Raw genomic sequence first — 27,514 nt, forward strand, 5'->3', positions numbered from 1 at the left:
TCGGTCGCGGTGCGTCCGAATTACATGTACGGATTCACGGATGTACGGTGCGGAGCGCGATTTCGGCGATTCGTAAATATATCGATTACGAGAGCGGATTTAGATTTCGGCAGGGGCCGCTAACTACCGGGCGGTAATTTCTGTCGAGTCGGTGGGCGGTCCTTAAACGTGTCGGTATTGATCTGATTGCGTCGATCGATGTCGCGGCCGGGTTAGATCCTCCCCCTTGAGCGGGACTTAGCGCGCCGTATTAATGGCGAGTCCGATCGCGGTAATGGCGGTCGCGGAATTACCGCGAGTTCGCGGATATCGCGGTATTGTTTCGTCGGGGATGGTTTTTCCCGTAGAATGCAGGAGTGCAACGGCCGACGGGAACACCCGTCAATGGCAGGGAACTCCCTACCACTGGATGATCGCCGTTGCACTTAGGTGGACGGATGTGTGTGAGGTGTCGAGAACTCCCGACGGAGGCTGAGTACGCCCAACCTCGTGTTCCTCGGTCGCAGAGATGTTTAAAGGATCGCTCTTAGAGATGCCGCAAACTCTCGGCGGAGGCTGGGTACTCCCAACCCCGTTTTCTCTCTCTTTGAGCGTGTGTTAGGATCGTTCTGGATTCCAGGCGTCGTACTGACTCTGGCGGTTGCGGAAGATCTGGTCCTGAGATGTAAAACGTGCCCTATTTATACCGCTTTTCCGGCGGGTGCGCGTGCGTAATATGCCTGATTGTTTTAAGGCATATTATTTAACGGCGAACCGCCGCGCGCGACTCGGGTAGTTTCGGGAACGGTCGGTACGGTTACCCGAGCGCGGCGACGGTTCCGGGTAAACACGCGTCTTTAACGGCGGTTTACAAATCGGAACGTTTTATAAATCTTTAAAAATGGGCGCTCGGCGCCTCCGCATTATGCCCGACCGGTGTTTGTCGGGCGGCGGACTTCCGGCGGATCGACGGCCGGGTAACGGTGGAGGGATGCATCGTTACAAATTCAAGACCATTTTTGACAAAGGTTACACGCCAAATTGGTCGACCGAAGTGTTTAAGAACGTTAAAGTGCAGAAAACTAATCCTGTGACCTACGTACTCAAAGATTCGCGCGGAAATCCCGTCGCCGGCGGATTTCACGAATACGAGTTACAACGCGTTGCCAATCCCGATATACATCTCGTAAAAAAGGTAATACGCAAAAAGGGCGACGAGGTTTATGTGAAATGGCTGGGATTTGATGCAACGCACAATTCTTGGATACATAAAAATAATATATTACAAATATGTTAACAATAATACATAATATTAAAGATATTTTACAAATATATAAACAAAATTGTACACTTTATAAAATATACATATAATTTACAATAAATATACATATAATTTTAATTTACAATAAATATACATATAATTTTAATTTACGATAAATATACGTAATTTTTTATTTACAATAAATATACATGATTTTTATTTACAACGGTATTTTGTAATGTCCCCACGGTAGCGTGTCGGTGGTTTCGGGTACGATATACCGTTTGTCATCGTACGGACTTAGAGCAATTTTTGTCTCGCGAATAGTGTATACTTCGTTTAATTTAGATCTTATACAAGATTGCTGACGCATCATTTCAATCTCTTCGTTCAAACACCGTGTATAATCGTTGAACGTTATCGTTCTCGCGACGACGTTATTTTTGACGCCTTTTACCTTTTTTGTGTCTTTCTTACCATCTACTCGCAACGCGTACATTTTTACCCTAAGCCCGACGAATTCGGTCATGATGGCGCCATTATTTTCATCCTTCATTAAACCCGGTATCTTTTTATTCGCGAGCGGTATACCGTACACATTGTCCACCGCATAATCGCTGGTATCGAATCTGTCGACGTTGCGCTTCATATTCTCATATACATCTTCACACTCGATGTGATATATGAGACTGTCGGTGTCGGTGTACATGACTTTACATTTCTCTCGATACATAGGTATCATATAATCGTGGTGAAACTCGTATAAACATGTCTTGGATATGTCGAGTATACACATACCCACGTAGATTGGTTTATTAAATTTCACCTCGAGATTGCGCAATTCAACGGCGATCAGATTCTCCGAAACGCTTCTACTATGAAAATTTGGTTTTGCGATCATCGCCTCTGCGCCATATCTTCCATCCCAATGTGTCACGAGCTTAATATTAACGTGATTGCGCACATTTTCCATCGTTTTGCCAAATACCGCATTATTCATTAATTTATATAAATTTTTTTCAAAATCATTTTTCGCGAGTATTCGGAATTGTGTATTGAGTTCAACATAACTGCGAAGCCATGGAGATTGCGAAAACTATAATATTCGATGTATTTTTGTAACGCGAAGTCCGTGTCGCGTGCATTGCTGCAGGTTGCGGTAATGTATTACGTAACGCTTCTTATCGTATAAGGTTGCGAGCAGCTTATCCTGCCGCTTACCAGGTGGTTTGTCGCGTGTCGGACAAAACGGTAGGTCAGTGTGCGCATCGTGAACACGTTGCGGATACTCGAGATCGACTTCAAGAATGTAGCCTATAGGCAAATCGAGCGCGATCGATGATGTATCAAAATTGAATACGTCGTCGACCCATCGAAAATCTGCATAGGGCAAGGGTTGACACATTGCCCATCCGTACAAATTATTTACATCAAAGTACGTGAGATACGTTGAAGGTTTCGATGGGTCGTACGACTGCATATACTTGTTATTAGCATGTGTGTATCTGTTGGAACATTGACTGAAACCGCCGCGTATTCCGCGTTCGATAAATAAAACCATGTCTATATCCGTAAGCAATTCGAATGTAATATTTGTATGCTTCAACATGGCGTCCCACGTGTATCCGGGAAGAGTATAGTAATACGCGGGGTCGAGCCCATAACTTTTAATACAACTCTCGCGGAAATTTTCAAAAATATCTGCTAATAACAAGACATCAATTTTGAGATACAAGTCGCTATATTCGCCCAGCGTTCGAATGGAGAACCGCTTCCACACGTTCCCGGCGTGCGCGTAATCGCTCTCGGATATCGTGTCATCGGTCAAGGAACTGTAAAATGATTCGCACGGTGGTAAACACGTATCTTGCAACCTGTCGACGCAGTCAATATATTCGTACGGAAAGACGCTCTGCCGTGTTAATAAATTGGTATCATCGTTTGGTAAATTTTGAAAATCAGATTTTAAAATTGTGAGTTTGTCTTTATTCAAGAATGATGCCAATTTATCGAGACTGGTTGTAAGAAATTTATACGAATCGATAAAACGCAATTTAATATTATTTTTCGATTTCTCTTCGGTAAGTTTAACATTTTTCGTAAATGATATATATTTTTCCTTTGTTATCGGAAGTAACTCGATTCCCCCTTCGAACGCTGTAGCTATTTCCTTGATAATGAAGTGCGCGTCGTAACCGGATAAATTATGAAAAACTATTGGAATGCAAAAAGAATCTTTATAATTTAAATTTCAATTTGAATGCGCGGGACCTCTGTATCGCCCGGCCAGATGGCAATGATCTCGTACGCGTGTATCGTCTTGTACGAATGGTTTCTCGCAAACGTGACATTGTGTCGCGCTATGAAAATTTTCACATTCATCAGGTGTTAAATTTACCATGGGGACATTAGCTGATAAAATAATTTTTACACGTTGCACTAAATTTTTTAGTTCTTCGACGAAACATGATATGCAATCTATATCGCGACGGGAATGATACGCGGATAACGAATTATCGTACGAACAATGTACATAATATGCTATGCTAAATACTTTATGATGTTGGTAGTTTCTCTTTTCCTCCGTCTTCTCTAAAACGCACTCCAGATCGGCATACACGACGAAAAAAAGCCGCTCTTTCCGATTATAGTTGTTGAACGCGAGCCACTTGTCCTTATCGCTCGGTAATCGGATAGCGCACTCGTTCATGTCTCGACAGTCCACCGCATGTGATTGTAACTTGTCGTTTGAGCCAAAGTAGTGCAAACATCTGTAAAAAAAATAATTTTTAATTTTTGTTCAAAGATTTCTGTAATATAATTTATTAAATATATACGTACCGATCGCAGATATATTTCTTGTGTTCTTTTTTGTTGAATTGCGAGCTCACGAGGCGGGATAGATTCTTGATCCACGCGAAATGTCCAACGTTGTTGTCTTTCACGTACAACAGGTTGATGTGTTTGTCTTTTTTCAGCTCACTCAGACGTATCGGGACAATGTTCTTTTCCTCAATACTATATACATTGATTGAGATATCGTTGGCAAGTTCGAATTTTTTAATTTGGTTCACAGTCACTGGAAACTCAATGTCCTGGAGATTCAGCACTGTTGTGTAATGCGGGTACGAAGATTCCCGATCCGCGTTTCTTTCGGCTGGATATAGAGCGGCGACCACAGATCACGCGAAACACGCATTGTCATTAGATTGCACGTTGATTACCGCTCTCTTCATCGTTATTTCTCATAATTTAATGTGGCACCCCGCGCGCAATGGATTATATTTATTTATATTTACATTTAAATCGAGTATTCGCGATAATGCTCACCCGCTATCGCGTTCCTGAAATTTTTCGAGCAATGCTAGAGTGGACTCGACAACGCGCCGCTCGTACTATTCGCGTAAATCGGATGTGCGAAAGAGTTCATAGTTTCTCGTATTGATACTTTTATTTGCGCGTTTATCACCCGTCACAAATTCACCATTGAACACTGTATTAATTTTGATATTAAAGTGTTTTTTCAGCACGGTTTGCACGTGTTCGAGCACAATGTCTTTAGCATCCTCGAAAAATTGACGAGCCTCGATATGATTATGATTTATAACCGCACCAGTCAATTTGCGGCTCTCGAATGCCGTATCAATCTCTCGCCAAATCAATCCGTGTTGCCGCGTGCTGCATCCTGCACCCGCGTGTACAAAACGCGTGCTTAACGAGTGCTTCAATCCCTCGAGTCGTGCGATTCGGGCAATCAGCGATTGTCGAATTCCAATCGATAATCGTGGACGTTTGATTCGACTTTGCTCTTCCAATGATTCGATATATTTGTCGCATTGTTGCTCCCACGCAATGTACTCCTCTATCGAATTCACCCTTGCAGATTGCACGCGTAGATTTCGTTCGGCATTGTTTTCCGCCATCTTTCTAAATTTATGCCAAAAATTTATGCTAACACAATGTGCTTATTAACAGCTCTTGTCTCGGAACTCTTTGCGAAAATACTGACAGGGTGTGCCTCTTTACCTCGATTTTATATTCTATCTCGATGTCTCTTTCCATCACGTGTATCTATCTAAATCTTTATTTCGCGATTTGTCACGTACATTTTGGCTAATGTCGATTATTGCATTTTGTCGTCTAGAGGTGATGTCTAATCCCAGGTGTATCGCAAAAGTTTCAAATTACATGCAGCTGTCCAATGTTAGTGCAATTTAATCATGAGGATTATCCTTATATTTTAGGATTTTGTCATATTTTGACACGCGTGTTTGAAATCTGATATCTATAGGTGATGTCATCGCGAAGCAGCCGCACATCGGCCCTTGCAAATTTTATATTACGTTGCATTTTTGTGCATTCGGCTAAATCTCATACCTAGTGATGATGTCATCGCGAAGCAGCCGTATATCGGCGCTTGAATGGAAAAATTGAAAAAAAATATCGCGACATCAATAATCCCCACCACATTGCAATTTTGAAACGCTAATACATATTTTAAATATGTTCAATACGTTCAGTATTGCATCGACCACTTGTGTGAAAGGTTCATATAAAAATGTATCCCACTGAAGGAAGCCGCATGAATTATTACGTTCCGATTCAAGATGCTGATGAAACTTCACCGTGTAAGAAGAAGAAATGTAACAAGTAAGTTTTAATTAACTTGAAGAATTTTTATACTTTTTAAATATTTTTATACTTTTTAAATATTTATATAAATAATATTGTTTTTACTCCCAAGCATTTCATCCGAGTCTCGTCGCGCGGTTCGTATACTCGGAAGATGATACGTCTTAACTCCGACGTCATACAAATATTTGGACATTGGAATAAACGTTGGAGCTGTATCTTGCGTGAAATTGGTTCTCGGCGATAATCGGGGCAATCAAATAATATTGCCCTTTGAAACGTGGAAATCGCTAATGCAGAAACGTGCGGACATTGAACGGCTTCTACAATCGACTGAAATCCCATTGCGGATTCGAGATTTGACATTCGAAGTGGTTAAAATATCTGATTCGAATATTATAAAAATTGGATAATCAAATAATTCTTTATATATGAAACTGTCAACTCTATTCTATTTATTCGATTTTGAAAAATGTATAGATCATATGTATTACTGGTTATGCAAAAATACGCATATTGTAAATGAAAAAATTAAACTATTTGTAACTGTTTTACAACGGAATAATATCGCTAATGTATGCGACGCTACAAAAACTATACATGAAAGTGATATGTTTAACAGCGAATCGCTCATAGATTGCGAGTTATTGACATGTGCTGTAAATGATATTCTTCACGAGGCTTGTAATAAATAAGTTATTTTACTAATTATCTGTAAATTTAATTATTTATCCCATTCTTTATGCATTAATAAAAACGGTGTAATAGATATGCACAGTTTGCAAAATTTAAGTTGCGGACGCTATCTCTCTCTCAAGTGCATGCGGACGCTATCCCTCTCGCACCGCCTTGCGAACGCCTCGCGCTATCCCTCTCCCACACATTGCGAACGCCTCGCGCTATCCCTCTCCCACGGACCCCTCGCTTATCGGTTTCGCGCGGTCTCCCTCCCCCCTCTCCGCGGACCCCTCGCTTATCGGTTAAGTTAGATTAGCGGGTCCCTCGCCTATCGGTTAGGACGCGATCCCCATCCCCCTCTCCGCGGCCCCTGCGCCTACCGTTCCGCCGCGGTCCCTCTCCCCCTCTCCGCGGTCGCCCTCCTCTCCGCGGTCCCCCTCCCCCTCACCGCGGATCCCGCGCCTACCGTTCCGCCGCAGTCCCTCTCCCCCTCTCCGCGGACCCCGCGCCTATCGTTCCGCCGCAGTCCCCCCCGTGACGTCATATCCCCCTCCCGCGCCGGTTTCCCCTCGCCCCTCACCCCCCCTCAGAGGACCTGAGTTAGAACCGGCCTAGTATCACTACTTAGAAGTCCTACTTAAAAGCGAAATAAAAAAGAATAAAGAAATTGCGAAAGTGCAAGCAAAGAAGTCCTACTTAGAACTTCTTAGCTTGCATTCGGATATTGTTAAAATCAAGCGACACAACACATAGCCTTGTCGCTAAATGACTCTCCCGGGAAGCCAAGGGGAGTTAATAAAAAGGCCCACCGCTAACGAACGGCGGGCAGTCTTTACAATTAATATTACGCGGGTAGTCACAATAACTACCAAACGGGCAATCTAGATCAATAATTTACATAACACGCGCAATCTTTATTCCTTTACGCAAGTAATATCGCTAACAGCCGCGAGTGTCAAAGCGAGTGTCAATAAGTATTATAATATTGAATAGCCACGCAGTCGGCAGAAATATACACGAAGAAGCGAGAGGCGAGTCTCGAGACCGAAACTCGACTCTAGACACGCGCCCGTTAAGATATCCGCTATCGCGATACGCGACGAGAGTTAATGTGCGGGAACTGTGTAACTAAGCCAATTTACGAATAAAGCAGATATATATTTATTTCAATTACAAAAGTGTCTATCTCTATCATCAATAACCTCCGTGAGCTACTCAGGCGAAGCCCGAATTCCCCAATTCCTCCCGGCAAACGATCCCAACTACCGTGCCTCTCCGGAGACACAACAAAATAAATATAAAATGATCATAAGTAGGATAGTAAGGCCGGTTCTGGCTCAGTTTGTCGTGAGTGTGAGAGAGAGGGTACCGTTGGGGAGGAAGAGAGAGAGATAGTTTCGGAGCAGTTTGTAGGCGCCCGCGGGATGGAGATCGGGCTGGGTGGGTTAATGGGGAGGTAAGTAGGGTGAGAGGGGAAGCGCGGCCGGGGGAAGCGGTGGGTACGAATCGCCGAGAGCGCTCGAGAGATGGCGTTCGGGGGTGGCGATTCCTCCCGATTCGACCTTGACGCGACTCATTCTTTAGGGGCGCGCGATCCGCTGTCGCGATTCTTTAGGGACACGCACGACGCTTCTAGCGCGCATTCCCCGAGCGGACGGCGGGCGCCCGGCGTCGAGGGGACGGGGGATCGTCGGTGGGCGGTCGAGCGGACGGAGGGGCGTCCCTCGTCGCTCTCCTCTTCTCGAGGCGCGCGTTAGCGGCGATACGAGCGCGCTTATCGCGTTTCGGGGCGAGTTTTTTTCCATTTTCCGGCGACGTCGCGCGTCCGGTGGCGAGACGCGTCCGAGAGCGAGTATCCGGCTCGGTTAATCGGGGACGCGTCCTCGCTATTTTTCCCCGTTATAAAAGGACGCCGCGACGGTCTCGAGGTATTAGTACGTTCGAGAATATTTCGCGGCGCGATGAAGTGCGCGCCGAGCGCTTTAACGAGATTAGCCGGAAGAGCGGTGAATGTTCGAATTGGAAGTATCGAGGATATACGGAATTTGGAGATACCGAATTGTTTGAAGAAGGAACTACGCGAACGTTATATAGAGGACCATTTGTACTGTATAGAAGAGATCGGCTTCGCGGAAGAGTTCGTGCGAGAGGTGAGCGAGACGCGATTCGACGATCCTTTCGCGAATGTCGGAGCCGATAGTTATTTGCTTTATCGCAATTGGAAACGGCGATACGGAATTCCGAAATTTTCGTGGGAGGTGAATCACGTCGTGCATTGTTTTTTTAAGTTCCGATTCGAGAACGAAAATTATTTCGAGGAGGACGAGAGATATTGCGCGTATTGCGCGCATAACTCGAGTTTCGCGAAAAGCGTATCGACGCACGTGACGAAAACGGTGTATAGCGAGATGGTGCCCGCTTGCGATCTCGTCGACGAGGTTTTCGACGTGTCGAATAATTGGTGCGCCGGCTGTGAGACGAGAGCTTTGTTCTATATCGAGAATTCCGACGAGGAAGAGACGTGGTTTATTTGTAAAAAATCTTGGCGTTCGTTAGACGACGAGTGACGAATCGAGAAACGATGGAGGCGCGCGATCTTCTCGATAGCGCGCGGGACGTCGCGACGGAGGACGCGTATCGCGCGTGGGCGCGACGGTGCGACGAGTGTCTCGAGTCTCTGCGGGAGAGGTGTCGAGGCGAACGCCGGGGGAGATCGACCAGAGCGATCAATTCTCTTATCGCTCGAATCGTTCGATTGACGGGCGCGAGAGACGATCTGCGTCGACATTTCGAACGCGTGGGAGGCGGTGTAGAGAGACGCGAGGGATTCTCGTGGTCCGAGATCGAGACGGCTTTCTCTAGACGTGTTTTAACCGGCGCGGTTATTAATTTCGATTATATCGAACCTCGGCGATTTCTCGAGGACGCTAGAGATACCGTGCTCGATTAAATACGCGATGTTATGGATAGATATAACAGTGTTAAGATCAATACCGCGTTTATCGGCGAGTTCGTCTCGGGCGACAAGATCGGTGTTAAGATATCGTCACGAAGAATTATCCGCTTCTACCTCTTTCCGACTTGCGAGAGTGGTACGAGAAGCGAGTGGTCGACGCTACTCTAGCCTCGTTGGAGGAATTTCAGGAGCGCGATAGCGGATGGGCGTTATCACGAATATTCAATTTAACGGTGAACGTGAACAGATACAATCCTATGCGCGCGGGGTGCCACGTTAAATTACCGCGAGAGATCATGTTGAAGAGAGCGGTAATAAACGTGCAATCTAATGACAATGCGTGTTTCGCATGGGCGGTGGTCGCCGCTCTGTATCCAGCCGAAAAAAACGCGGGTCGGGAATCTTCGTACCCGCATTACACGACAGTGCTGAATCTGGAGGGCGTTAAGTTTCCTATGAGTTTGAACAAAATTACTAGATTCGAGTGTATTAACGACATATCTATCAATGTGTACACCGTTCGAGATAAAAAGGAGGGAAAAGGTGGTTGCCGCGTCGTTCCTCTGCGTCTCACTGACGATAAAAAGGACAGACACATTAATCTGCTGTATTTTTACGATACGACGCGACGAGATAACGCGACGCATTTCGCGTGGATCAAGAATCTGTCGCGACTCGTTGGCTCGCAACTGAGCGGTAGGCGACATAAATCGCATATATGCAATCGGTGAGTACGAATTAAAAGAATTGTCGCGCGATGTTGATAATAACGGTGGGCAAATGAACGGTGTCCAAACGAACGGTGGGCAAATGAACGGTGTCCAAACGAACAGTGGGCAAATGAACGGTGTCCAAACGAACGGTGGGCAAATGAACGGTGTCCAAACGAACGGTGGGCAAATAATGGTGTCCAAACGAACGGTGTCCAAATGAACGGTGCGCATCTTTCTGTGTCCAAACGAACGGTGTCCAAATGAACAGTGTCCAATTGAGCGGTGTCCAAGTAAACGATGCGTATTTTCTTATGTGTCCAAAAGCTACTGTATCCAAAATTACTGTGTCCAAGTGCACTGTGTCCAATTGAACCGTGTGCACAATCTCGTGTCCATTTGTAACATGTCCATTTGCACCGTGTCCAATTGTACTGTGTCCAAGTGAAGGCCACTCGACTTAACGTCCATGACACCGAACTCGCCTATCGGTTACATTCTAGAGGTCGACCTTGCGTATCCGTCCGACCTTCACGATTCTCACGCTGACTTGCCATTCTGCCCGACGCGCGATAAGCCGCCCGGAAAACGAGACGAGAAGCTTCTCGCCACGCTGTACGATAAGAGCCGTCACGTAATATATTATTGCAATCTGCAGCAATGCGTTCGACACGGATTACGCGTTACGAAAATACACAGAATATTGCGATTCGCGCAATCTCCATGGTTGCGCGAATACATCGAACTGAATACGCGATTACGAATTAACGCGAAAAACGAGTTCGAGAAAAATCTATACAAATTGATGAATAACGCTGTGTTCGGCAAAACTATGAAGAACGTGCGCAATCATTCGACTCGTGACTCGATGGGACGGGCGATACGGCGCGGAGGCGATGATCGCGAAGCCGAACTTTCACAGTAGAAGCGTCTTCGCGGAGGATCTCGTAGCCGTGGAATTGCGCAAACTCGAAGTTAAGTTCAACAAACCGATTTATGTGGGTATGTGCATTCTCGACATATCTAAGATTCGTTTGTACGAATTTCACTACGAGTACATGCTACCATTGTATCGAGATAAGTGTAGAATAATGTACACCGACACGGATAGTTTCATTTATCGCGTCGAGTGCGAGAACGTGTACGAGAATATGAAGCGCGATATCGACAGATTCGATATGAGTGATTACGCGACGGACAACGCGTATGGTATGCCTCTCGCTAATAAGAAAATACCCGGTGCGATGAAGGATGAGAACGCTGGCGCGATTATGACCGAATTTATCGGACTCAGAGCGAAGATGTACGCGCTGCGAGTCGACGGTAGAAGCGATACGAAAAGGATCAAGGGTGTTAAGAGCGGCGTCGTCGCGAGAACGATAACGTTCGACGATTACGCGCGCTGTCTTCGACGGGGGATCGAGATGAAGCGCGAGCAGTTTTGTATAAGATCCGAGTTACACGAGATGTATACAGTGTCGGAGTTAAAGATCGCGCTCAGTCCGCACGATGACAAGCGATACGCGATATCGGGAACTACGGATACGTTACCGTGGGGACATTATAAAATACCGCTGTAAGGAGCGAAAAAACGTATATCGAGAAAATACTATTTACGTTTAATAAAATACTCCGCGAGCGCGATAGAAGAGAATAACGAGCGCGCGTTTCGCGAGGATCGAACTCGCGAGCGTTTCGTAATATTGCGAGGCGCGTTCGCTATTCTATCTACGACGCTATCGGAAACGTTTCTTAAAACATTCAAACTTTAGTAGTTTATTGTTAGTATAAACATATTTTATAAATAATATATTACTATCGTATTTTCGATATAATATTTCGCGATCGCGCCGAAGATAATAGTTCGAGAAGAACTTCTAACTGAAACACATGTTTTTAACTCAAAAAGAAAAAAATTATACCGAAGAGATGCGTTTCTAAATTTTAAATCAAAGTATATAAGTTTTACATCACAGGCTTGTATTCTTTGACTTGGAATTTCGAGACTTGAAACATCGGTGGACGTTCTACGAATCGTCTCGAAGAACGCGCGTTTCGCGCGATGAGAAAACGTTGGTTAACATTCTACGAATTATCGCGAAGAGACGCGTTTCTAAATTTCATATCAATATATACAAGTTTTACATCACAGGCTTGTATTCTTTGATTTGGAATTTCGAGATTCGAAACATCGATGGACGTTCTACGAATCGTCTCGAAGAACGCGCGTTTCGCGCGATGAGGAAACGTTGGTTAACATTCTACGAATTATCGCGAAGAGACGCGTTTCTAAATTTCATATCAATATATACAAGTTTTACATCACAGGCTTGTATTCTTTGATTTGGAATTTCGAGACTCGAAACATCGGTGGACGTTCTACGAATCGTTTCGAAGAACGCGCGTTTTGCGCGTATAATATAATTTGTTTTTATAAATAATATAATTTGTATATCCGAAAATGCGATAAATATTCGTGTTTAATATAGTTTACTTTAATATAGTTTACTTTAATATAGTTTATTTTAATATAGTTTACTTTAATATAGTTTACTTTAATATAGTTTACTTTAATAAAACGTTTCGAGAGAGAAATAACAAGGGTGGGTCGAGTATTTCTATATTATAAAAAAATTGCAGAAATATTCGATCAGTCTTATTTATAATAGATTTTAATAAAAAATCGCGGAAATGTTCGATCAGTCTTATATGTAATAGATTTTGTTAAAATCTATTATAAATAGGACTGATCGGACATTTTCACGATCCTTCTATTATGCTCTCGAAAGTGTTTTATATAGAGTAATGTGAAAAAAGTGTTAATGCGAGTTACGATGTTATCATAGTGACGTAATAGAGAATGTATATAGAGCGCGAGAAAGAGCACGTATAAAGTTTGAAAGAGAGAACGCAGGATACGGCGGCCGCGTAGCGGCGCGAGAGAGAATTCGTATAGAACGCGAGAAAAAATTCGTATATAACGCCAAAAAGACGAACTCGCGTGTGTTTTTGCAATATAAAAAATCATGGAAACCACCATTCAGTCTAAGTCTCGGCTAATCTGGACTCGATTTGGTAAATTCTTGCGTTCTCTCTCATTCGCATAGAGCATATATCATGCTACATGCAAGCGAGAGAGAACGCAACGAAGCTTACCACAAATCAGGTCGAGATTAGCCGCGAGTTAGACAGATCAATGATTTTCATGACTCTTTATTATGTTTTCGAAAGTATTATATATCGAGCAACGCGAAAAAAGGTTACCGCGAGATACGTTCGCTTAACGAGGCGATGAAGAATACATATAGAACGTAAGAAAGAGTCCGTATAAAGCGCGAAAGAGAGAACGCAGGACGCGGCGGCCGCGTAGCGGCGCGAGAAAGAATTTATATGGAGTGCGAGAGAGAACTCGTATGGAACGCGATAATAATTTAATATATGTAGTTATATTTAATATATGTAGTTATATATATTTAATATATGTAGTTTTATTTAATAAAAATACATTTTTATCATAATACAGCTGTTTTATTTATCCAAGAATTGTGCGATTCGTACATTCCTAACCATTTCACGTAAACCTCGTCGCCCTTTCGACGCAGCACCTTTTCCACGAGATACACGTCGGGATCGCCGACGCGCAGCAACTCGTGCTCGTAGAATCCTCCGGCGATCGGCTCGCCGCGCGAATCCTTCAACAGATACGTTACGGGATTAGTCCGTTGTATCTTAGTTATTCGAAAAATCTCTGTAGTCCAGTTGGGTGTGAAGCCTTTCTCGAAGATCGTCTTAAATTTGCTGACGGGTACCGGATCGGCTACTTTGAATTTCGCCGGAGCCGCGATCTTTATATTGCTGTATACAGTATTTAAAAGTTTATCGGCGATCGCTGGAATCACGTCGACGGGTCTCATACCTATAGTGCGATGTTTTCGCGCGTTATATTTCTCGACGAGTCGAGGTAACTCGTCGATCCACACGTTCCGTTCAGCGTGAAGTACTTCCACATAGAGTTTTTGAGCGTACGATTGAATCGTTCGACTATCGACGCCTTCATCACCGAGTACGTCGAGTAATGATTCACTCGCTTCTTCGCGAAATTTCGCACATCGGCATTGTAGAATTCCTTTCCTTTATCGGTCTGCAGATTTTTCGGACACCGCTTAGAGTCTCGCACTATTTTAGATAACGCTCGGGTAACCTCGTTCGCGCTTTTGCTCTTAAGCTTTACAGCCCATGCGTATTTGCTTAACGCGTCGATAACGGTAAGTATGTAGTTGTGGCCTTTGTTGAGTCTCGCGTAAGGACGTATCTCGACCACATCCGCCTGCCATAGGTCGTCGTACCCGCGCACCGCGACGCGACGACGCGGGAAGTTTCTTCTCGCGGGCGCATGCAATTCCTCGACTAGTCTTCGTTTTTCGACGCTCATAATTCTCTTCCCTTTCTCTCGAGAATAGCGTTGGGTGGAATCTCTCTTTCGAGCGGTTCGCCGCTCCTGCTAATCTTCGCCAGTTCCCTCACTCTTCCCGATAGCTCGTCCGCGTCTCTCTTCAATCGCGACGTTGAATTTTCCAATTCTCGTATCTTCGCCTCGGATTTCGCCGCGGAATTCGCCGCGATGCGTGATTTTTGGGTTAGTTCTTGTATTACTTTACCTTGATTGAACATTATTTTATGATCGCTCGCGTTTCTCGTCGAGGATTCCGCCGCGTTGAGCGATATAGTATTTTTCGCGGCCTCGGTTCGATCGCCTAAACCTTTAATTCGTTTATCCAAAACATCGATCCGTTTATCTAGAGTGTTAGCGCTTGTTTCTATTCTCGAAATGGAATTTTCCGTAGCGTCTATTCGTTTACTCAGAGCGTCATCGCGCGCTTTTATCTCGAAAACGAAACTCTCCGCGACGTCTATTCGTTTACCCAGAGCGCTATCGAGCTGAGCGAGTCTCGTGAACAGTAGAATGACGCCCTACCCCGCCTCGTCCGCGTCTTTTCTCAATGGCGATGTGATTTCCTCGACGTAGCTTTTGCTCGTCGCGTCGGCGTCCTCCTCAGGTTGAGCCAAGCGTTTTATCTTGCGCTCTCTCGCGTCGTATTCGATGGAAGAGCTTAGACACAGCACGTTATCGCGCACGTAATTTCGCAGAGACTCGATAGCCGGACGTAGTCTTCCGATTCTCGCGTCGTAGCCTCGGTTTCTTAGAGGTGTGCCGAATTTGCTCACGGACATCGCGAATTCCGCGTACGACTGCGACGGTCGTCGACGCGACGGTTCGATTTATACGATCGCTCCTGTCTCGCGAAGCTCCTCGATTATCGATAGAATCTCGTTTTCGTGAACGTTGTTGCCGGCTCGACGCGAAGCGTCCAACAATCGCAGACGATCCACTAATTCTTTCGGATCGTCCCAATAGACGTAATCGATTCTATTGTTCGTGACACGCATAGTCGACAGTATGCGACCCGCGCCTGTTTTTTTCGCACCGCTGCCGTGAATAAGCGGAGCGATAATGAATTTGTATTTGTATCCTTTATTTCCTAAGACAGACTTTTTAGCGTCATGATAGCGTCTATGAGCGTTCGTTGTTAACAATATACTTCTGTATGTTAATTTATCCTTTTCTGTATATATGAGACTATTAGGAATTTTCATAAAGATTAATTCGTACAAACCGGGAGTACCGATGTATTTAATCTCATCTATGAATATGGAATCATTCGCGTCTACGTCGAATCGCTTATCGCCGAGCATCGCGCTTTTCTCGCCGATGTAAACTCCGTAAACGTGATCGATCTCGTTCGGCGCTTCTCCGCCGAGAAGAGTCCCCATATACTTTCGCCCTAACGGTCCTAGTCGACCGTACGATATTTCGCGACCTTAAGAAATTCGCGGAATTTGTCTGACGGGTATTTCGAGCGTCGAGGGCGATTCGAGACTCTCGGATTCGAACGTTTCCTCCTCCTCGGTTTCGTCTCGCGCGAATGGATCTCTCTCGACGGAATACTCGTTTAATGGAGTAGAGACGGCGTCCAATCGTCGTCGCGCGCGTATTCGTTTCGCCTTAGGTTTTTTCCAAACAGGAGTCAGCGCTTCGTTCTTCCATTTTTCCTCGACGCTCGTCGTCGAGGGCGAGGCGTCGATCACATCTCGCTTTATCGTCTCGCGCTTAATTTCGTCTCGCTCTATCTCGTCTCGCTCGGCGCGATCAGCGATGCGCCGCAGCGGTTTGACGATCGGTTTAAAGCGACTCTCTATCGCGATCTCGTTTTCCATTTTGCCGGTCTTCAATGCTCTATGTTTTTTACGAATCGACGCGCGCGTCTTAGCTATCTCTTTCGCCGTCTTTTCGCGTTCACCGATATCCGTCGATTCTTCTAACTCGCGGGAGAGAGCGATCGGCGCGTTCGACGTATCCGCGACGACTGATCGCTCTACGGTACAATGAAGTCGTTAAACCCTCGTATCTAAGCGCGCTATCTTTGTCGATCACTAAGAAACCATATTTATACCGCCAACACGCGCGACATAGCGCGTGAAAATTCTCGTACGACATATCCGTGTTCACGTGATCGTTGTACGCGTGACGCAAATTAGTGCCGTCCTGTTTAAAGAGAATTAACAGATTTGCGTTATCTCGAATCAAATGCTTCGGTATTTTAGCGTACGTTTGACACAGATAGAAGCAATCGACGTTCGAGTGTCGACCCATAGCGAAATACTCCCTGATAGTATCTTGTTTGTCGAACACAAATATCGAATTCGGGAGCGCTTCGCTGGGCGGAATAACGTCAAAGTTATTAAAAAATGTGAAATAACCTATATCTTCCATCGGTGTTAATAAATTTTCTAAATATTGATATTTAGGCTACTGCAACGACTTCGAGTAAACGTAAACGTTCTCGAAGCGTACGCCATGCGGACTCTCCAACAAACTTATCAACGCGTTCGTTTTGCCGCAACTAGAGGGCCCGCAAATGACGCAGCGAATAGCACTCGGTAATAAACGACCGTGTCTGCGCGCTTCTTTCGACGGTCGCGTCCTATTGTCGAGGTTCGTCACCTTTATCTTGATCGGTTGCCGCACGAAGCGCATTCCTCTCGCCGCGCGCGTGCGCGGTACACTCGCGCGAGGCAGGGCGAGACCTTTTTATTTATATACGAATAGATCGCCACCGATCGCGCAGTAGCGAATCGCGCGCGGTGAATCGAGATGTTTATCCTACTAATAGATGGCGACGATATTTTCGATTTCACCACCGATCAATTGCGGTATATTCCGAAAATAATTTTACTAAAGCATTTCGGTCGCTACGTGGAACGATTGTGGGAGAAAATGCCCGAATATATAAGTGGATCCGGAGGTGCGGCGCTACCGTCGATGTCTAGAGCATTATAATCGCCCCTGGCAACGAACGCATATCGACGGTCCGGCGCCGCTCGTTAAAGATTGCGGCGAATGCAATTCGCGAAACGGCGGTACAGTGTGAGCCGTGGCGCTGGCTTGTTGAATAGAGCGATAAACGCGCTCCCTTTCGAACTACATATACCCGGATATCAATTTTGCGGGCCGGGTACCCGTCTCGCAAAACGACTCGCGCGAGGCGATCGAGGCGTCAATCCTCTGGACGCGGCCTGCCGCGAGCACGATATCGCGTACTCGCGGAGCGGCGAGCTCGCCGATCGACACATCGCTGACCGCGCGCTCATCAAGAGAGCGCGCGAGCGCGTCGCGGCTACAGACTCGACTCTCGGCGAGAGAGTCGCCGCGGCGGCTGTATGGATGGCTATGAAATCGAAGACGAAACTTGGAATGGGTGCAACGAGAATCAAGAGAAAGAAGAGCAAAAGAAGGACGACCGTTACGAGGTAAAGAACGCTTCCGATAACGAAACGCGGCGGCTTTTTGCCCCTGCTACCGTTATTGGGAGCTCTCGGTTCTTTAGCCGGGGGAGCGGCGGGAATCGCGAAAGCGGTGAACGATCGCAAAGCGGCGCGACGACAGCTGGAGGAGTTGCAGCGCCACGATCGCGCGATGGAGGGTCGCGGTTTATATCTCGCGCCGTACAAGCGCGGGAGTGGCGCGTTCTCGACGAGAAGAAGAGGAATTAAAAAAAAACTTCGCGTAAACAGACGCTAGAGATCCTTCCATCCGTCGGAGCAACGACGAACGAACAGTTAAATCGCGCGGCGATACTCTCGCGCGTGCCTCACTTTAGAGGTGTGTTTATGCGCGACGCGCTTCCGTCGCGAGCGCGCCGCGACGAAAGCGGTATTGTGAATTTAGACGACGCATCCGGAACGGGTACTCATTGGGTGGCGTACGCGAAAAAAAAGAGCGACGCGATTTATTACGACGGTTTCGGCGATCTTCGTCCTCCGCGCGAACTCGCGCGTTATCTCGGGCGCGACGCGAACATTCGATACAATCGTCGCTCCGAGCAGACGCGCGATCAGAATATCTGCGGACAATTTAATCTTCGATTTCTCCGAGGAGTCGATTGGAGGAATCGTCGACTATAATATCGACTGTTATTCGTCGATCGAGCGCAGTTCGATCGCTCTCGCCGATCATGTCGCTGACTCTCACTCTTTCCGGACGAAGCAGCGTTCTCGCGGCAAGTTATTTTCCGCCTCTCGATTTAAACGACGACGATTACGAGTTAGGTTTAACCAATTTCGAAACTTATAATACGATACCGAATGTAAATTCCGCGAATAATAAATTTTACTTCGACGATAATGGCGAGATTATCGCGATTCCGGTAGGATCTTACGAGTTAAGCGCTATAAACGCGTATCTAAGAGCTGTGATTCGTCACAAACGACGAGCGAGAGAGGAGGGACGAGAGCGCGAAAACGAAGAACCGGAAATGAACGATGACGATTATATATACGATGTTGGCAACGACTATTTTGAAGACGATGAGAATGGCGATAAAAGTGAAAATTCTATAACGCTTCGCGGTAACGATAACACTATGAGAAGCGAAATTAAGTGCGCGTATCGAGTAAATTTCACAAAACCCGATAATATCGATTCGCTACTGGGTTTCTCGTCTCGCGTGTTACAACCGAATAAATGGTACGTGTCCGATAAGCCGATAAATATTATGGCCATTAATCTCATTCGAGTAGAGTGCAACGTCACGACAGGGGCGTATCATAACGACAAATCCGCGCATACTATACACGAATTCGCACCCAACGTTCCACCCGGATATAAAGTGTCGGAGTTTCCAACGCAGATCATTTACCTCCCGATCATCGCGCGGACCATTACCGATATAAATGTGCGTGTTGTGGACCAAAACGGAAAATTGATCGATTTTCGCGGCGAGGTCACGAATCACGATTCGTCTACACGTGCGGCGAAAACGGTAGAGAAGCGCGCGATGCTCGTAGTGAACGGATCGAACGCGAGAAACGCGCCCGTCGTCGCCGTCGCGTCACCTCTAAACGCGGAAAAGAGGAGGAAGAAGGGAGGAAGACTGACCGTCGTCAATGCGGCTTTTCTGCGCTCTTTGGGTTTCGTCGTGCCGAGGACCGCTTCTTCGTAAAAAGCGGAATGTGCGACATTCTAAGTATCGGTGGGGAGCCGATCTTCGACGATCGCATCGTCAAGATCGAGACTCACACGTACAACCCTAACGCCAATACTACGTTCGAGAATAGCGATGAGATACGAATTCCTATACAACAGCAGGATTTGTACACGTTGCCTTGCGACAGTTTTCTCTACGTCGAGGGCAGACTCGAGTCGAAGGAGGCGCCGAGCGCGCAAGGGAAAATCGCATCGGTGACGAGACTAGTGAACAATTGCGCGGCGTTTATGTTCGAGGAGATTCGCTACGAGCTCGACGGTGTGGAGATCGATCGAAGCAGAAACGTTGGAATAACGAGCACGATTAAGAATTACGCGTCGCTGACGGTCGAGAGAAGCAAAATATTAAAAAACGCTGGATGGGATTTATTAGACAACTCATTCGTCGATCGGGAATTTTAACTTTTGCGTACCTCTCAACGTGCTATTAGGTTTTTGCGAAGATTACAAGCGCGTTGTGATCAACGCGCGACACGAACTTATTCTAATACGAGCGCGCAACGATAACAATTGCGTCATATTGCGCGAAACACAAGAACCTAAAATCGTTTTGTTAAAGATACAATGGCGAATGCCTCATATAGTATTGAATGATGTTAATAAATTAAGATTATTGCGCACGTTAGATAGCGGACGATATCTGAGCGTCGCTTTTCGCTCGTGGGATCTCTACGAGTTTCCGCTTCTACAGAGCACGACCAAACACTCGTGGGCGACGCAACTCGAGAAACCGCGATACGTTATCTTCGCGCTACAATCTGGAAAGAAGAACGTTCTGTCCGAGGAGCCTTCTTTATTCGACGATTGCAAACTAACTAATGTCAAACTGTATCTTAATTCCGATTTTTATCCTTACGACGACGTGAATCTAGATTTCGATAAGCATAAAGTCGCCGTGTTATACAATATGTATTCGAAATTTCGAAAAACGTACTACGGATGCGACAACGACGAAGCGCTCTTAAATCTAAATAAATTTTTAACTCACGGCCCGCTCGTAGTCATCGACTGTTCTCGACAGAACGAGTCGATCAAGAGCGCCACCGTGGACGTTTGCATAGAGTTCGACTGCAAGGAGAACATCCCCTCTAACACCACAGCCTACTGTCTTATCATTCACGATCGAGTGGTAGAGTACAATCCGCTCACTAACGTCGTGCGCAGAATCGTGTAAGCGCGACGATATTCGAAAAAGTACGGAGAAAGAATAAAGCGCTTAGAAAAAAATCTAGAAGGAAACACTTCGAGTATCGCTAACAACGACGATGGACGCGCCGATCTTTGTCGATCTTCAAGGTTTCGTAGATAACGAAAAATTCGTCGCGAAAGAAGTAGCCGTGTTAAGAAATGGCGTGGAATTGACGCATCACATCTTTTGCCCGCCGATGTCGTGGGATCTGCTCACGAGAGCGGAAAAATCGCGAGCGTGTTGGCTGATATCGAATCATCATCAGCTAAAGTGGAACGATGGACACGCGAATTACGGGTCGATGAAGAGACTCGTTCGAGACGCCGTATGTCGAGGATCTAGCTCCGATTCGACGGTACGGACCTACGTCAAAGGTCACGAGAAGAAGAAGTGGCTGATCGAGATCTTAGGAAACGTCGCCGACGATCGCGACATAGCCGTCTCCGTCGAGACTATCGACGCCTATTACGAAGACATCGAACGTCTGGAGACTCTAAACGCTTCGCGGGCCTTTCGCTGCGGATATCACGCGAAGAATTGCGCGTTAGAGAACGCGTGCAAACTGCACGATTGGTGGTTCGAGCGGCGCGATCGTTTGCGCGATATGCGCGATTGATTTTATATTATAAATTATATTATAAATTATATTACATTATTATATATTACATTATTGTATATTTAATCTATAAATTTAAGTTTTATATATAATGTATCGAATTAATTATATAATCTATAAATTTAATTATATATTTTAAACTTTATATATAATGTATCGAGTCAATTATATAATCTATAAATTTAATCATGAATGTATTAGTTATACTTATACTGTTGCAAAATACACGTTATACGAACGAACCGCGTTTTTCCTTTAAAAAAACAATAAAAACAATAAAAGCACTTCTCTTCTTTCGCTAGAACGACGATGTCTCTTTATTCCACGACCTTTCGAAGATTCGCCGTCTCGCTAAAGCGACAAGCGCGCTCGTATCGCCGCTAATGCGCGCCTCGAGAAGAGGAGAGCGACGAGGGACGCCCCTCCGTCCGCTCGACCGCCCACCGACGATCCCCCGCCCCCTCGACACCGGGCGCCCGCCGTCCGCTCGCGGATCGCGCGCTAGAAGCGTCGCGCGCGTCCCTAAAGAATCGCGACAGCGGATCGCGCGCTAGAAGCGTCGCGCGCGTCTCTAAAGAATCGCGACAGCGGATCGCGCGCTAGAAGCGGCGCGCGCCCCTAAAGAACGAGTCGCGTCAAGGTCGAATCGGGAGGAACCGCCACCCCCGAACGCCATCTCTCGAGCGCTCTCGGCGACTCGTACCCACCGCTTCCCCCGGCCGCGCTTCCTCTCTCACCCTACTTAACCCCCATTCACTCGCCCAGCCCGATCTCCATCCCACGGGCGCCTACAAACTGCTCCGAAACTATCTCTCTCTCTTCCTCCCCAACGGTACCCTCTCTCTCACACTCACGACAAACTGAGCCAGAACCGGCCTTACTATCCTACTATCATATTTACTATTCTGTGCAATTGTACGCAAAATACATCTTTTCTTACGATTCCTATTAACTGTACATTTAACGTTCATTCTTCCGTATTTCATATTTGTTACATAATATTTATGATAATTACAAAAAAATAATATATATTGTGACATTTTTCACATAATGTGATTCAGCCATGTACATACAAAACGAAATGATTCTTTTAAAAGATCAACCGAAATGTTCTTAGACAAAGCATCTCATGCAGTGATGCCAGAGAAACGCAACGCGCCAAATTGTGGTAGATGGGATAACGCACCAATCGAAAAACGGCGTACATATGAGCTCGGCACTTTGGTTAGTTTCGGATAGCAGAAAAAGACAGATATATGGTTTTCTATCCCTTTCCTGCCAAGCTGGCAACAAAGACGATGGGCAACGATACGCGCTGCTTGATACGCGTGAAAGCTTTAAATGTTTTTTTACAGCTTTTTTATATTATATACTTATATCAAAGTTGTAAGAAAAAATGGATTGTTTTATTAAAGCAATACAGTTTTAAATATAATTATAATATTAAATAATATTATATAAAATTATAATATTATTTTTATTTAATTATACTGCAAAAATATTCGCATAAGATAATCGAAGAGTAAATATTTTATTAATTAATTTAATAACTCGATTTAATTAATTTTTTTTAAATATTTCATAATTCATATCAATATATTTTTTAAAATAAAAAATATTAAATATTTATCTATATAGCACTTTTTGATCATCTTAGCTTAATTATTTTTTCATACGCAGAATAAAAAAGAATTGTTTGAATTGAATGATATAGTATATTAAGAAATGATTTTCATATTTTTTAATTTTATAATAAGTTTTATGAATAAGAAGTTATTAATTTTTATAAAAAATTATGTTAATATTAAATCATGAGAGAGAGAGAGAGAAAAAAAAAGGAATAATAGAAAATGTAATTAAAAATTAAATAAAATAAAACACTAAAATAATGAATAAGTTAATAAAATAATGAATGACAGAAGTTATAAATTAAAATTAAATTAATATTTAAAGTTAATAATTTAAAAAATTATTTTTTCATTGATTATATGCATACAAAATTTTAAAAATACAAAATTATCTTTTATACCATATCGCTTCAAAAGATTCTTGTCATTCATTCTGTGTATGAAAAAATACTAAGCAAAGATTACTCAAAAACATTTACTATAGAGATAGATATTTAATATTTTATGTATAAAAATATATAGGTATGAAATATAAAATTGATAATTATTCATAATCCCTGGTAATTAGGCACAATTATCACAATTAGCCGTTACAGATACATATAATAAATACACGAAGAGAAATTTCTTAGGTTACCAAACATTAATTTTGACATTATTTATTTAACTAATTGTCTTCATATTATGCTTAGTTCTCAAAACATATTCACTGTCTCTGATTTTTCTGAAATCCTTAAAACTGCCACATACTATATAATGGCAGCTATCGGAACAATATTATTTTATATATTATGTATTTTATATATTATTATTCAATAGATTTAATATGAAATAACTGAATCTGTTGGAATGTAATTTTCAAAATTAAATAATAGCTATTATCATTATTAAAAATGTTACAAATATTTCAACTGTAACAATAAATGTCAAAAATATTATTATGTCCTGAAAACCACGAATTTACATAATAAATGGCACATTTCAGGACATCTTTGTATTTTTGCCTCTGATAAATATTAAACGCTACTGTTTACAATTAGAATTATTAATTTCTTTTTCCTAAACGTATTTCTATTAATGAGGAGCGATTTTGTACAATTGTAGCGTGATTTACACAAAATAAAAGAAAATTCCTGAAAACCGCCTATTTATAATTGTTCGAGAAAGTAAGAGTTTTATAAATTATATTATTAATTTTGCTTCTCGAACGTTCTAAAGCGAGACGTTACGTTCGAGGCTTTGTTTTCATTCCGTTTTTGTGGTTTCTTCGTATCGTTCGATTCTGACAAACACCTCGTTGTCGATAGCCGATTGGCTCTCGGAATCGAACGATCGAAATTCCGTTTTTTGTGGTACACGTAACGACTGGAACTATTGTACGTGGATCGAAAAGAAGGGCTTTTCGTTAATATACTTCGTTGCAAGCCTTCACCGGGAGCACACCGAAAGTCTAACGCTCATATAGTTATAGTTAAAACGGTAATTCGCGTGTCCGATTATATCTTGCTGTCGCGTGCGATTACCTAAGACGGTCCGGGAGTTGGTGCCGAAAGGAATAAACACTTTTCAACAAACTAAACCCGCTCAAATCATTTACGTCCTATCTCTCCGATCGGCGAAACAAATAAATTCTGTTAATGTGGACGTGTAATTCGAAGGCGCGGCTACAATAATATATAAAATCATATAGCTATAAAAGAGCATATTTCTGGACATCATTATATTTTTATCTTGAATAAATATTAAACGCTATTTCGTATAATTAAAATTGTTAAATTCTCTTTCCTAAACGTATTCCTATTAATGGGAAGCAATTTTGTACGATTATAGCGTAATATATACAAAATAAAGAAAGGTCCGGAAAACTGCCCATTCATACATAATTAAATTGGCCAAAGAAAATACGGCATATAAAAACAAAAGAAAGGTACCATTGGGTTCATATTAATACTCTGCATAATATGAGATAATAAAATCAGACAGTATAAAAATGTCCCAAAAACTGCCTCTGGACATACATATATAATATACTAGGTGGTATACCATTTTAATCCATCCAGTCGAATATCTCAAAAACCAAGCACGGAAGAGAAAAATGTTTCAGACAACAGTTGTTTGGTTTCGAGGGGGCCATATAATGGTACCATTGGTTTGACTTTGGAAAATCATTTGAAAGTCATGTGAAGGTCAACTTTGAAATCTTAACCAGAAACTCCCATTTTTTATTTAGTATTCTTGTAGCTGACATCGAGAGCTTTCCAAAACACTATAATAAAGTATTTTTTCATTAAGTACTTTTTGAGTTCTTTTATATTTTAATCTGACATATTTTGATATAAAAAATAAAATATTTTGTAAAATATTCAGTTTTCGATCATTTTACCGTAATACTTCTATGTACAGAATAATAAGACAAATTAATTAGTGCCAAAAAAAACAAATAATTGTTTAAAAAAATACATTGTAAATAATTTTCTTAAAAACAATTTTTTTTTTTATACTAATTGATTTTTCTCATTATTTTGTACATGGAAGTATTACGGTAAGATTATCAAAAACTAAATATTTTACGAGATATCTAATTTTTTATATCAAAATATGTCAGACTAAAATATAAAATAACTCAAAAAGTACTTAATAAAAAAATACTTTATTATAGCGTTTTGGAAAGCTCTCGATGTCAGTTACAAGAATACTAAATAAAAAGTAGGAGTTTCCATTTAAGATTTTAAAGTTGACCTACACATGACCTTCAAATGATTTTCCAAAGTCAAACCAATGGTACCATCTTATGGCCCCCTCGAAACCAAACAACTTTTGTCTGAAACATTTTTCTCTTCCGGGCTTGGTTTTTAAGATATTCGACTGGATGGATTAAAATGGGCCACCCAGAATATATATGGTATATATAAATATATGTATGTATGTATGTACGAGGTATATAAATATGAAACCGGAATTTTTGTATAGAAAATACACGTTTATTGTATGAAAATGATAAAAAATATTTTATTCGAAGTATTGCCTATTGCTAGCTATACATTTTTCCCATCTCTCTGACAATTTGTGGATGCCACGCCAAAAAAACTGTTGCTTCTTTGAGGCAAACCAGTCATCGAGCCATTTTCGTACATTTTCGTAAGAAGTGAAATGCTGCTCAGCAAGTGCGTGTCCCATCGATGCAAATAAGTAGTAATCGGATGGAGCCAAGTCTGGTGAGTAAGCCGCATGCGAAAGTATTTCCCAACTAAAAGCCTCAATCGTTTCCTTGACCGGTTTTGCTGTGTGTGATGGTGCATTATCATGAAGCAAAATCACTTTGTGTTGCTTTTTTCGATATTCTGGTCGTTTTTCACGCAAAGCTTGACTCAAATCGATCATTTGTTGTCGGTAGCGTCATCCTCATCCAACAATGTTTGCAATTCGCTGTCTTCAAACTTTTTCGGTGGTCTTTCACGTTCTTCGTTCCTCACGTCAAAACCGCCACTTTTGAATTTTTTAAACCACTCAAAGCACTGTGATTTATCAAGAGCATGCTCACCGTAAGCTTCGACAAGCATTCGATGCGATTCTGCAGCAGTTTTCTTCTAATGGTAACAGAAAATCAATGCTGTCCGCAAATCGTAGTTTCCAGGCACAAAATTCAACATGTTCAACGCTATTAAAAACTGTACTGTTGTATGAAACTTGTATTGTTGTGAGTTGAAAATCTTTATCAGATGTCAAAACAAGAAAATGGCGCCAAGAAAATGACACGGTTTGACGGTAACTACATTGACAGCTAGGGCCATCTATGAGCAAATTCCAGTTTCATATTTATATACCTGGTATGTATGTATATATATATATATATATATATATACATTGTGACGTGACGTTTTGGGACGTCCGTCACAAGGGCCGAATGGCCCGATCGGGGGCGGTTTTTCGGGGGCCTGCGTTTTCCTAAATTAGGGAGAGAGCGGCCCGATAGTCAGATCAGCGGGATCTGACTTTCGGTTAGGAAAAATCGAAACTGTAAGCTCGAAATGAGCCCGCGAATTGGTTGTTGGCACGAGGTCGAGCGATGGGATCCCATCCGGCGGAAGGAGAGGAAGAGAGAAGAGCGACGGCCAAGAGCGGGAGTCCAAGACACCCAGGAAACAGGAGACGTCAGGTCGTCGTTTTTCAATATTAACTACATTCATGGTGGCCAATATACCTCGTTACCGATAATTTAATATTATTATGACAGGAACAGAAGCGAAGGGCCGGAAGGAAC

The 27,514-nt window shown here is 43.3% G+C and overlaps 3 protein-coding genes and 1 pseudogene across 3 annotated transcripts; 2 read left to right on the forward strand and 2 right to left on the reverse strand.

Annotated features, from left to right (window-relative positions):
- The first annotated feature begins 9,512 nt into the window (after nt 1–9,512).
- Nucleotides 9,513–10,237, forward strand: LOC138935519 (uncharacterized; annotated as a pseudogene).
- A 1,856-nt stretch (nt 10,238–12,093) lies between these two features.
- LOC138935793 (uncharacterized) lies at nt 12,094–14,130 on the reverse strand. Its single transcript, XM_070300624.1, has 2 exons — nt 13,784–14,130; nt 12,094–12,097 (listed from the first exon to the last, which is right to left on the reverse strand). Exons 1-2 carry the CDS (start codon nt 14,128–14,130, stop codon nt 12,094–12,096), a joined length of 351 nt encoding a protein of 116 aa, XP_070156725.1.
- A 514-nt stretch (nt 14,131–14,644) lies between these two features.
- Nucleotides 14,645–15,448, reverse strand: LOC138935794 (ribonuclease Y-like). The gene is made up of 2 exons (XM_070300625.1): nt 15,192–15,448; nt 14,645–15,038 (listed from the first exon to the last, which is right to left on the reverse strand). Exons 1-2 carry the CDS (start codon nt 15,446–15,448, stop codon nt 14,645–14,647), a joined length of 651 nt encoding a protein of 216 aa, XP_070156726.1.
- Nucleotides 15,449–20,391: 4,943 nt separating this feature from the next.
- On the forward strand, nt 20,392–20,994 carry LOC138935795 (uncharacterized). Its single transcript, XM_070300627.1, has one exon. It carries the CDS (start codon nt 20,392–20,394, stop codon nt 20,992–20,994), a length of 603 nt encoding a protein of 200 aa, XP_070156728.1.
- The last annotated feature ends 6,520 nt before the right edge of the window (nt 20,995–27,514 follow it).

This window comes from Polyergus mexicanus, unplaced genomic scaffold (assembly GCF_030449975.1).
Source record: "Polyergus mexicanus isolate NDT 795.1 unplaced genomic scaffold, iyPolMexi1.0 SCAF_8, whole genome shotgun sequence".
Taxonomy (NCBI): Eukaryota; Metazoa; Arthropoda; class Insecta; order Hymenoptera; family Formicidae; genus Polyergus; species Polyergus mexicanus.

Coding starts and splice junctions, on each gene's coding strand:
- LOC138935793 (XM_070300624.1), bottom strand. CDS start 14,130: ATGAGACCCGTCGACGTGATTCCAGCGATCGCCGATAAACTTTTAAAT.
- LOC138935794 (XM_070300625.1), bottom strand. CDS start 15,448: ATGTCCGTGAGCAAATTCGGCACACCTCTAAGAAACCGAGGCTACGAC. Junction 15,039..15,191: donor AAAGACGCGGACGAGGCGGG/GTAGGGCGTCAT, acceptor TTCCATTTCGAG/AATAGAAACAAGCGCTAACA.
- LOC138935795 (XM_070300627.1), top strand. CDS start 20,392: ATGCCTCATATAGTATTGAATGATGTTAATAAATTAAGATTATTGCGC.